At 38.4% G+C, this 12,393-nt stretch overlaps 1 protein-coding gene and 1 long non-coding RNA gene across 8 annotated transcripts in view; one reads left to right on the forward strand and one right to left on the reverse strand.

Annotated features, from left to right (window-relative positions):
• The window catches only part of ncam1a (neural cell adhesion molecule 1a), a 266,857-nt gene that overhangs the window by 52,217 nt on the left and 202,247 nt on the right, over positions 1-12,393 (reverse strand). For all 7 annotated transcript variants that reach the window (XM_059352154.1, XM_059352153.1, XM_059352152.1 and 4 more), the window contains 3 exons: positions 10,023-10,173; positions 1,698-1,882; positions 1,238-1,334 (listed from right to left, as the gene is read on the reverse strand). In XM_059352154.1, coding sequence (XP_059208137.1) covers positions 1,238-1,334; positions 1,698-1,882; positions 10,023-10,173 — 433 coding nt within the window. The remainder of the gene's footprint in view (positions 1-1,237; positions 1,335-1,697; positions 1,883-10,022; positions 10,174-12,393) is intronic.
• Positions 4,905-5,440, forward strand: LOC131987008 (uncharacterized). Its single transcript, XR_009395723.1, has 2 exons — positions 4,905-5,017; positions 5,389-5,440. It is a non-coding gene; the product is annotated as an uncharacterized LOC131987008 (long non-coding RNA).

Consider the following 12,393-nt stretch of genomic DNA (forward strand, 5'->3'; position numbering starts at 1 on the left):
ATGAACCCCTTTGATTTTACTGGTGCCATGACCTTTCGTCTAACGACACCACCGACCTTACATTTCTAGCTGCACTACTGCCACTTTCAAAGAAAAAAATCACCAGTGTTCTGTGAATTCAACGGCTCAGTGACATGCTGTACTGTTTGATGTAATGAACGCCTTTGGTCTGACACCAGTGCTCTGTGCTGGTAATAACAAGCCACAATGGATGTTTTTCTCAGAGCTGAAAGGTGAAGGAATCAACTAATCATCAATTCCTTTATATATGTCTGTAAACTTTCCAGAGCTACCTCCTACCATCACACTAAAAGAAACACCAGTGAAAACGATCCTCCCTCTGTAATGATCAACCCACTGGATCTTTCCTGGATTGTGTACCATTAGTATGTAATGCAGACACTGTTTAATTACCCTTGAAATTGAAATCATTTTGTTTAGTGAAGCCCTTTGCCTCGTCCTACTTGTCGAATTTTCTCATTGACATGTCAATGTGGAAAATAAGGTGTGAGGATTTATTTGAGTTTGGGCTCTTTTGGTGCCCTTTTAATCCAACTATGGTTGGAGGGAGTCACTTTAGGCATAGTAATGAGTTATGCATCAAATGAAAAAGCAGAGAGAAAACACCTCAAAGGGCCTACAGTATATTACACAGTGGCAGCAGAGGTTGTTAGCACAATTAATTCGACTACTCTGTATTTAGACAAGGTCCTAAGTGACCTCCCTCCTCTAATGGGTCCAACACTATTTGCATACCAAATAAAGCTAACAAAAACCAAATGCATGGCAAAGAAAATATGACTTTAAGGGCAGTTTCACTGCTACATTTTTGCTCATTTCCTGTCTGTACTGTATAGTGCCTTGTGATTCTTTGCATGGTCTAAATGTATATTCACATGGTGCCTGGACATCATTTAACATGTCCACACACACACATATATATATATATATATATATATATATATATATATATATATATATATATGTACATATATATATATATATATATATACACACATATATATATATATATATATATACACACATATATATATATATATACATATATATATATATATATACACATATATATATATATATATATATATATTTACTGATATATATCTACAGCACATTGGTGCTGTTAAATTATTTACATTTTTCTTAAAACTTGTTTTATCTGAGAAATGCTACATTTTTTGGTTGATTACATTTCTTATTTTTTTGGTGAACAAACCTGCTTGGATCAGAAGGAACTCCTTTGACTCAGTGCCCATCACGTTGGTTGCTGTGCAGTTGTAGCTCCCAAAGTCATTCTGAGAATCAGGGGTAATCTGAGAGACAGGAAAAGACAAAAACACTGAAAGGTCATGTGTTGAGGCACTACAACACAAAAATACCTATAGGAACCCAGTAGACCCCTGTACAGATTGAACATGCACCTTATAAGATTGGGATGTAATCATTAGTTATTGCTTTTGTGCCATTAAGCAGCTTGTTCATGGCTGATGGAGAGTGATTCAATTGGAAAGTGGCCATTATTCAGATGCACAGAAAACTACTGTTGGAACTAATCATTACTAATTCATTAACATAGTATCTAACACTCTGTACTCAATGCCAACACCATTAACTATCAAGATCACTAGCGTTCTATTAACAAAAGTGCTTTTGTATGTCAGTGCAGTGCCACAGACCTCCAGGTAGCTGATGGTTGGTGTGTTGTAGATCTTCATGTTGGTGGTGTTGGCAGAGGGCAGCTGGAAGCCTTCTCTAAACCAAACCACTGAGGCTCCAGGGTGAGCCTCCACCTCACAGCTGATGTTGGCCGCGTTTCCCTCCCATGTGTACACTGTCACTGGACCCAGAATCTTTGGAGCATCTGCAGCAACACACAGTGGAGGGAAAATGGAAAACATCACAACGGGCATGTTTGGAACAGTTTTACTGATAATCTGAAGTGTTTACGCCTTCAGCGTGGTTCTTCTGGCCAGAAGAGTATCAACTAACCACAGGGAGATTAGAAAAGGCAAGGGTTTTTGCTTTTTAAACAATGATAAATACTGCATGGGCAGTATTTTTTAAGGCAGGCTTGTGCAGTGGATGTGAACAGAAACATTTACATATTTTCTCCTATTTTAACCACTTGTTAAAGGTCAAGGACAGACTTATATTTATAAGAACCACAGCCTCAAGAGAATTCAGCTGAACTTACATTAGGAAAAACTTAGAGGCAATGCTGACTGGAAATTCTTCTATTGAATATGAATCTATAGTGAAAAAAGTACCAACATTGTTCAGTAAAACTAGGCATTACAGTACATCATTAGACATGGCATCAGTGCTGTATCTGCTGTACCAAAAAAGTACATATAGCACATAATTAAGTTAAATAAGTTGCACAAATATTAAGATAGAGTCATGGAGAATAGGATGGATCTATTCAGTTTTGGAGAGACCACGGATATTAAATCAAGTCCTGCAAACCATGCAACCATATAAGTAATGTGTGCATACCCTCAAATATGACCTAGCATTTAAAAAATTAGCACCACTACCGATGGCAGGAGCTCAACAGGTCCTCATAACTAAACGTAAAGGTCACAGTTTTGTTAGGTTTACGGCAACAAAACCACTAAAAAGTTAAATAAATGGATGCAACTACTGGAAGTCTCGGATTTTATGATGCTCACTTTAGTTTGGGATTCTGTCTAAAGCATTTACTCCCTGACAATCCCTAGCAAAAAGAAAAACTTTATTTATCCCTTTGTAGCTAAGAACAAGACTAACACTACAAGACATTTTAGTCACACACTGCTGTCATGGTAAATTGGGGATGCATATACTGGACCACAAGCCATCTTGGATTTGGCAATGACAAAATCCGTCAGGTTTTGAAGATGTCCTCATGTCTGGGACAGCCAATAAAGATGTCAAGACAGCTCAAACTAGGGGACCTGTTCTTTCGGGAACAATTTTACCACTTTACCACCAAATTATCTAGTTCTTAAACTAGTTCTGTTCAGGATGCTTGGAACAATATTGGTGCCGAACTGCTCAAAACTAGGTGCCTGAACCAGAATAGAACCCATTCCATGTGAGTCTTACACGACTCTACACTAGTCTTACATACACATACAATCTAAGTTTCATCAAATATGAATCTGAATGTAATATTTCTATTATCATAATAATCATAATCTATAATATAAGTATGAATTCATACCAGAAGTGTGTGAAAACGGAGAAGGAGGGGATGTTGATTGATTCTACATCCTTTTTCCACAAGCATAGATAAAACCCATCAAATCTCTGCATGAAAAAATTCACAGGACTGATAGGAATCAGTCAGCTGGGAAAGGCCACACAGAGTCTTCTATCACAGAAGCAAGGAATTGTGGGATGGTAATAATATTTCCTTCCTTCCCTGAAGCTTCTCTTCTCAGCATTTCCAGCTGATCTTATCATGGCTACCAGGGAGATACTTCATTTAGAAATCTTTGCAATCAAAAAAGACATTTAAAACACACTCCCGGGGCCAGCTGGAGCATTTATAGCAATGGTGATAGAACCTGCAAACAAATGCTAAATTTGTCTAATTTCTATACAGTCAAGCCAATGTATTTAATGATATCCATTTAAGTTTTAAAGACAACCTATGTTGGTTTAATGGTACATTAAATTGCCTTTTTTTGCCCATTTTACTTTTGACAAGTTTTATTGCAAAATGCTCCTGCTCAGCAATTAAAAAAAATTTGATGTCTCAGAGGGCTAAGTGCTATTATTACACAGCAAGTTTAATAAGCTCACAATCATGACTTAGAGAGAGCCTTGAGTCAACAAAAATAACAGCTCAACTCTGACAGTTCAAACTGCTAAAGAGACTCCAGCTGTTTCATTATGGGTGTGATGAAAATTACAACCTATATCATTCCTCTTACTGCAACTTCTCTATAACTGATGCCTGCAGAGACAACCAATAACACTGCTACCATTCATGCTACAGTGAACGCTCCATTTAGCAGACTACTTTGACTTGCTCATTGAATTGAATTGATACCATATGGTCAAAACTCTTCACCCTGAGCCTCAATTTTTCGGCATCATCATTCTAAGAGGCTATAACAGGAGATGACTGTTTTCCTGCATTGTTTCCTTTTATTATATCCTGCTCACATCACCGAGCAGTGCTTCGGAAAGCAGTGAAGTATGCTTCGCTTCCTGAGTGCTGTGAAATGTTGTGGCCCCTGACACTGCTGGACTGACCCTGGATCCTTGAAACTCTGCAGTGTGCTGCAGCTGGAATTGATGGACGAGGCTGAGTCAATAAATGCTCCATCTCCTGCAGCCCTGATTAGACTCCCGCTCTTTCTATCACTGCTACTTTTGGGCCTTGTTGACTCACTACAGTGGCTGTTGGATTTCTTTAGTCTAGGTAAGTTTATTGATAATGTTGGCAGCAATGTGTTGCTTATGCAGGTCACAATATCTAGCCATTTTCCATGGATTTATTGATAATAACCCAAATCAGTATCAAGAAAACCATGGAAAATGGCTAGATATCGACTCTTGGATTAAACTGTTATGAGCTATTTTTGTTGTTATCATTAAATTCAAAGCAAGTCAAAACAAATGTCCCTTTAGTTGTACCAGGCATTAAAATGAACAAGATATTGAAGAAAACAAGGGTGGTCTAATATTTTTTTCCATGATTGTATGTTGGATATTGTTGCGGCGATCTGGGTAAGGAGCGTCTGTGTGCATGCTGCTGCCTGTACGTGTCTGCGGGCGCGCTCTGTGTGCGCGCGTCGGCGGCGCGCATTGGCGCGCTGCTGCGGCGCACCTCACCAGGTGGGCACAATTAGCGCAATCAGCACACACACCGGAGTCACACACGCCAGAGACACACATGTCGGTTGGCAGGAGGAGGACGGCAGAGACAAAGAGACAAAGGAAAAGAAGTAAACTCACTTCACAAAACGCATTGGGAAAAGGACTCAAATCAAAAGGGCTACCGGTAAGCTTGTCTCCACTGGACTGTTTGAGTGTTATCTGTCTATGTTGTGTATGGATGACTGATAAGTTTATTATTTATTTTATTAGTCGAGTATTTCTGTTAAAATGGTTGTTAATATCTACAGTAAAATCAGTTTAAAATGTTTGATTTCATTTAAGGTAAAGTATTAAAATGAGGAAAAAACTGGTTAATTTGAAAGTAAATGATTACGTTTGTTTTAATTTCTAAGTCACACAGTACTTTAATATTTAATGAAGTCAATGTATGTTTAAATATACCTTTTATTTAGTGTAATGCACTTGCATTTGAATGTACTTACCTTGGTTGATGCTGTATTTTATTTACATCTGTTTATTCTTGTTTGTTTAAAGGTTTTTCACCTTTCTTCATTGGTCATTGGAAAATAAACTAAGAACGAGTGAAGTCCATGATCTGATTGGTCCTTCCTTTTCAAGTGTGGGAAGCCACTGTGTGAAATACACTTCACAGATATAATAACAGTACTATTAGTAGGAATAAAGACATTAAAATGTTGTCACCTGGAAGACTACATGCATAATCATGGAAAAAAGATAAGCACTGGATATGAGCAGATTATATATTTTTATGTAATGATCAATGTATATTTGTACTGCATGGGCATAACTTTTATTCATAGCCTCGATAGTGGCTTGTTCGTAATGTTGAATTGGCCTAATAAGCTATAGCTTCTGCCAGCACTATTGTGATCATTGCTACAATCAAGGACATTGGTTTATTTTATGGCCATGTAAGCATAACATTCTGTTAGAAGAATTAATGTAAAGGATACTTTATGTCATGGATACTTTTAGAGTGAACTAACTGCATGAATAAAGATGAGATACTGTGGAAATAGTCTTTTTTTAAAGGGGTTTCTTTGGTTTCTTCTTAGGGAGTTAAAATGGTCAAATTTCAATATATTGACTGTTGGATCCAGACGATGCTCTCTGCAGCTTCAGTCTCAATATATAGGTTTCATCAAAGCAATTCAAACTGTATCTGCAGACCCAGAGAATATCAGGTGAAGTGTTCTGAACCTGGCAACGATAAAAATAAAAGGCATGCACAAGGGATGGAATTTCTAACTGTATAGCCAGCAGAAAAGAGATGAGTAGATAAGAAGGGACCCCGCTTGCAGCTCAAACAGTGTTTTCATTAGAGATTCATGCTAAACAAACCTCAACTGCTGACAAAACGGAGCTCAAACCGAGAAGTCATTAACACTTTCCTATCAGTCCTTCAGCAGCAAACGTAGGCACACTCAGCCCGGCTAATGGGATCATGCTGTGCAGCAGATAGGAAGTTCCACGCTTAGATAACGTCTTCATTGTGTGAGTGGGCGAGTGGTGATACAGGGGACAGAGAGTGAGAGCTGTGCTCAAGACAAAGCACCTTTTCTTATCGATAATTGCTTGGCAACAGTGAATCAGCTACCTGATTACTTGCTGATTACTCTGGCTAACTGCAAGCCCTCAAACAACTCTATCAATGCTGCGTTGTGATTATATCTCGGAGTAAATTGCCGGCACATTGAGAGCAGGGCATATTAATCCAATTAAGCTTTCATTGGCTTTATTTATCCCCTCTTCTTTTTACCAAGGTAACATTCGATAGATTTAAATGCGAGATCAAGTATGATCTTGCATCCTTTGTGCGCATCCAATCTTTCCAAGGAGATGTTTTGAGTCCGTAAGTTACTGAAATGAAAACACTCGGGCACAGGTACTCTGAGTCTGTAATTCTGCTTGAGGGAAAAGAATGTCAGTTTCTCCTGATGAAAGCTTAATGTTACTGTAAGATATACAGTCCCAGTTTTGTTTTGTCTCTGTAGTGCTGCACTTCGGAGTTGAAGTGAAACGGTGGCTGTAAAGTTAAGACTTACAGCTTCAATTTGAAGGTGTTTACATCCACAACAAATTACCCAAGCAGAAACCGTAGATCTTTTTATGCATAGTCCTCAAGGTAAAAAAAAAACCAGACTGGTGTCCCCTCAAAATCAACCTTGTAGGGTGTTTGTAGAGGTAGCAATAGACCCATATTTACATTTTAGACTGTCCTCCATCAGCCTCTAGTGGCCGTAGTAATTATGAACGACATAGATGAGTTAAACATCACGAAACTTCCATGCCTTCCATCGCGTTCTTACGTAATTACTTCAATTCTGGTACTTACATACATTTTTTGGGACTTATTTAACTGTCTTTTATAACGGCATACAAGGACGTTTTTTCTCTCTTAACCTTTTCTTCTCAACCGCAAACCGTACATGTATGTTTAATGTGTGTGCTATTTTTAGAAAGCCCTGCTCCAACCGCAAAATGCTCATATGGGTGGCTTTGACTAACACTCATATGTGTCGTTCTGGGTGCTAATGACCTATTCTGTCGTTAAGGTTGGAGATCTTGTTGCTTGAAACTGTTGACCCTGTATGGATATAAACACCTCCAAGCAGTTTCACATCATAATCATGACTGCTTTTGAAAACTAGATTGGAGTACACATGTGAGTGTAGAAAGTATAATTAAGGCTTTGATAGTCACTTCCCTCACCTCATAACTCCTGTAAGTCTCTAATATATATAATACAATAATAATATAATATTACTGTCAATCAAAGGAAAATAGCGATGCTCAAAGACCATAGTAATTTCACAGTTTAAAAAGGACAGAGAAATTTTAAGGCCAAAAAGCCACTGTACCTTGAGGCTATGTCAGAACTGAGAGCTTTGTTTCCATGGTAACAAATCGCAGTGGTACCACTGACCCGGCAAACTCTTGTCCGCTATTTATCCCCAGAAACAGAGGTGTCTTTCTGGACGCTGTCTCTTCAGAGACATTTCTTCGGTCTTAACAAGCACTGCTCCTAGTGCTGATCTGATTTTCAGATTTTAAACATGTATTTGCACCCAGTGAGTGAATGTTTTATGCTGTTTTGAAATGCTTCTGTACTGCAGGGTTCACTGAGGAGTGAATGTTGCAGCCTGTTGCACCAGTCATGTGTAAGTTCCACTGAGCAGGTAATTAATTGGTATAACGGTTGAACGTGTAGAATAAATGTGGCGACTAACATTACAAGAGCGAAAGGAACATTTTCTTTGATATTTACACCAGGAGCAGATTTCCTGTGACAGACTACATCACTTTACATCCACGATGACACTGACAGTGACACTGACTGCACGCTCAGTCTGCTGCTGTACGATAACTTTATGCTGCCTCACCTCACCTGATATGGAAATTGCCGCTGGCACCGCTTGGTTGTAAAAAAAAAACTTGTAACTGTTGACTTAAGCTGAATTTTTTCGCCAAGATAGACTTTTGCAAAGACGTTATTATCTATAACAATATTTATGTATGATACTCATCGTACACCTTAGTGACATACAAATCGATTAATAAATGACTCAGTACTGAGGTAATGTCGTCACACATTGTATCAAACGTTAGTTCACATATGATGACATACATTACCCCCTCTTTTTTTTTAACATAAAATTGTGTTCTAGTCTATCTAGTCTACTTTCTTTCCTGTTTAATCTCAAAATGCACTAGATGAAGCTTCACTGTGTACAGTGTAAGTAGAAATGGGGCAAATGAATAAAACAGAACAAGTTTAGTGTGAAACGAAGCCAAGCACTGTTGACTTTACTCTTGAACTTACAATCCAACTTATTTTTAGCTGTTGCAAAAAGCTGCAGAACTCTTTCTGAAGACGGAATATTTGTCTCGTCTGTCAGTGTGTTTGCGAAAAGCTTGTGTTATTGATTTTCCTGCCTACAGGTAAAATCAACAGCTAATGAACAAAGCCAGGAAAAGCTGTCAGGATGCTGTCAAAAGCCATTTTGGGAAACAGAGGAGATCACTACCTGAGCAGAAAAAGACTGTTGGGTAATGTGTGGGCACCACAAATGTCAATTATAACACAATTACCCCTGGAATGCACTGAACATCACAGCCTGAAGATATATCACATTCAAATAATGGGATTCTGCAACTGACTCTTATGAACATGACATTTAATTTGTTCTGAGGAAACGTCTGTTCCAAGTCAAGGCCAACAAAAGACAAATGTATTCCTGTAACAAAGTTTCCTTGACAAGTGTTTTAGCCTTTACATCCTAAATTAACAGACTTATGAAAAAACATCAAGCATCATTTAATTTAGTGAAAAAATGTGAAATAAAATAAATTAAGTCAAATCTAAGTTCAATAGGGCCCACAGGTGTTCTTAAACCCAGAAGTTAGCATGTTAGTGCCCTCAAACTCAATGAGGATTTTGAATGGGTTGGTGGTTAGTTGCCTGAAATAAGATCTGAGGTTAGCACAAGCTTTTACATGTCCTTTAAAAGGCAGTTGCTAACAAGTGTCTAAGTGAGACTACTGTTTTTGTTGGGGACATCAAACATCATCACGCTGGACACAGACAGGAACTCTCTCACTAGTCGGTCTCACAGCGTCTAGTCGTGTTTTTCAGTGATCTTGCAAACTCTTGTAGATTGTAGATAGGTTGAAAAACAATTAATTATGCTACAGTTTCGCTAGCTTGAGAAAGCGGCTGGTTAGCTTGTTGGAGAACTTCTGAAGCTAACGGTAGTTACATTCAACTAGTAGGAGTAGTTATAGGATATAGCATAATGTTAGCTTTTTACTTCTGTTGGCTGCATTAATGCTTCAAACATCCTAAAAGTGGAGTTCACTTGTGAAGACTATCCTGCTGAACAAAACAAGTAAGCATCAGAAATGTGTGTTGCCACAGAGATTATTTTTGGAAAAAATCCTAAATCAAATGCAAAAATCCCATCAAGTTCTCAACAGACCCCATGACGATGCTACTTCCGGGTTGGCCTTAAAAATGCATAATTATGTTTGCTGTTTTGTACACAGCAATGTTTTTTTCCCCCAAGATAAAGATGACAATTTATGCAAATGTCAACTGCTGTTAATGCAACAATTAGAGCATGTGTAGGAAGAGTTGTTTGACTTACAGCGGACTTCCAGGTACATGTGCTGGTTGTCCTGGCCGATGGAGTTGCTGGCAGTGCAGAGATACTGGCCGGCATACGTGAACAGGACATTTTTCAAGGTGAGAGAGGACACCCGTGCATGGCTGCGTACCACAATGTTTCTGTCAAGGCTCTACAAAGAAGAGGAAAAAGTAATTAGTGTCATTTATAAAGCCTGACATTTACATAGAAGTGGATGAGTGTTTGCTTTCTCAGTTATCCCCTAAGGTTGTTTATGAGAGTTTTTTTATTTTTTTGGTCCAAACACAGCAAGCTTCCTACAAGAAAAAAGAAGGAAGAAAAAGAAAGAAAAGGTGTTGTGAGATTCTGTTTCTACTTTGTTTGAAATAAACTGGATATGGAAGGTGAACTGGGAACTAAACTACATCAACTACAAAAAACAAAGAAACTTTTGTTGAACATGTTTGATTGACGGCTGACCTATACTATGTTAAAACAGCACGTGATGAGCTGCGATATGGAGAGAACATAAAAGACACAACTGCAGTAAGCTCTTACCACAACAGAGACAGAATAGAAATGAGAAAATCTTCTCACATTGCAAGCTGCCGTCTTTAATTTTTTATGAAAAAAAAAAAATCAAAGGATAAGGCTGGCGTTCTTCTATATTTTTCCTATTGTAAGGTGAGTGCTACAGACAGGACGGAGACAAGAACTAACTGGAAAATATCAAGATATACCAGCTTTATCCTTGATGGATTTAGGTCAAAGTAAATTACATTGACCCTTGGTTTAGGAAATTCAGTTAGACAACCAGCAATCTTTAAATCATAAAAAATATACCAGTCAAATAAATGTCTCTCACAAATCTATAAACAGCATCACGGTGCACATAATGGCCAGAGAGAAACTATCCCTGCCTCAGCATAGAAATCTGTAAGTGCACAAAACCTGGGGAAATAAATGACTTGTATGTCGATTGCTGTCCCTTCCATTTAGCATTGTTGCTGCAGCTTTACAGACAGTCTAATTGCAGTTGGAAAGCTACAATTGCACACAAATAAATTGTTAAACCTTGTTTTTATTTTCCTCAGCAGATCACCTTTGTTACCCTGCTTACATGGTTGGACCTACTGTTTTGTGGATATGCAGGGTCACAGAGGATGCCTTACTCAGCACAGGTGTGCAGCTGACATTTGAGTGCACCCAGTAACCTCACTTGGCTTTTTAATCGTGCGCTGCAACCTAGGTTGATCTGCAGTGTTCATGTTACTAAATACAACGATAAGGTCAAAGGACGGGCTGCTTTGTGATCAACCCTTTTTTACCTGGAGTATGTTGCTGGGAAAAATCCCACCACCACAAAAATTGAGATATAAAATATGCTGTGGAAGGCAGCAGTCAAAAAAAGACATCAATAATGAAGAAGAGCCATGTAGCAGGACCTATAAAAACTGTCTGTTAGAAAGATAGTAACATCTTTTCTTCCCCCTGGGCAACACACAGCTCAAACCAACAGGGGATATACATCTTCCTTCTACCTGCCATGATTTTCTATTAATATTGCAGGCATTCTAGGTGCTTCAGCGTTTATATTTGATGAATAATTGAATGGTATTTGTTGTATTAGCATTATGGCGTGAAGTGTTATCCTCTCCAGAGCAGGGTGATGCAGATGTGGCAGAAACATTTTTGCTGTTTACTGAAGATCTGAGGGAGTGTCCTGGAACATTTTGAAAGGGCAGCATTAATCTTGCCTTACTGCAGTGACACTGGAAGACGCTGCACTGGGCACACAGTTAGAATGTAAACAGGGATAAGGTTAATGGAAAATAATACTTTAATGATGCAACACCGGCAGAAGTGAGTAGGCAGACCTTTGAGAAGGATTTATTCATTAATTCCGATTAATTGTTTTAATTAAACATCTCTGATTTGTCACCAAATTAATTAGAACAGTGGACTGGTAATGGAAGGCATGGAAATGTCTTCACACAGTCCCCAATGTTTATGTAGTCACTGCTTCTCTGCTTTGTAGGGCGACGCTGACACTCTGTTACGTAATCTGTCAATACACATGTTTCGCTTGTCATTTATTCTGTACTACATCTGTTATATAGGAGGCGACTGGAGCCGAGATCCACACATGATGTGTCAATCACTGTTCACTCTTTATACCTACTGCTTCTATATTTTCACTAAATATAAATCAAAGCTGATACAAACTGTAGCTTTTCACAGTAATCATGGTACAAGAACCTTTTTTTCCCTGTCAGCCTTTTAGACACCTACTGTACAGCCCTACTGACTCTATAAAAGAATGTTAATGCTGCATTAATGTATTACTGGATGTCAGTAAATTCACAATGCCAACTAGGAACAACTGTCCATA

The sequence above is a fragment of the Centropristis striata genome, chromosome 15, assembly GCF_030273125.1.
Source record: "Centropristis striata isolate RG_2023a ecotype Rhode Island chromosome 15, C.striata_1.0, whole genome shotgun sequence".
Classification (NCBI taxonomy): Eukaryota; Metazoa; Chordata; class Actinopteri; order Perciformes; family Serranidae; genus Centropristis; species Centropristis striata.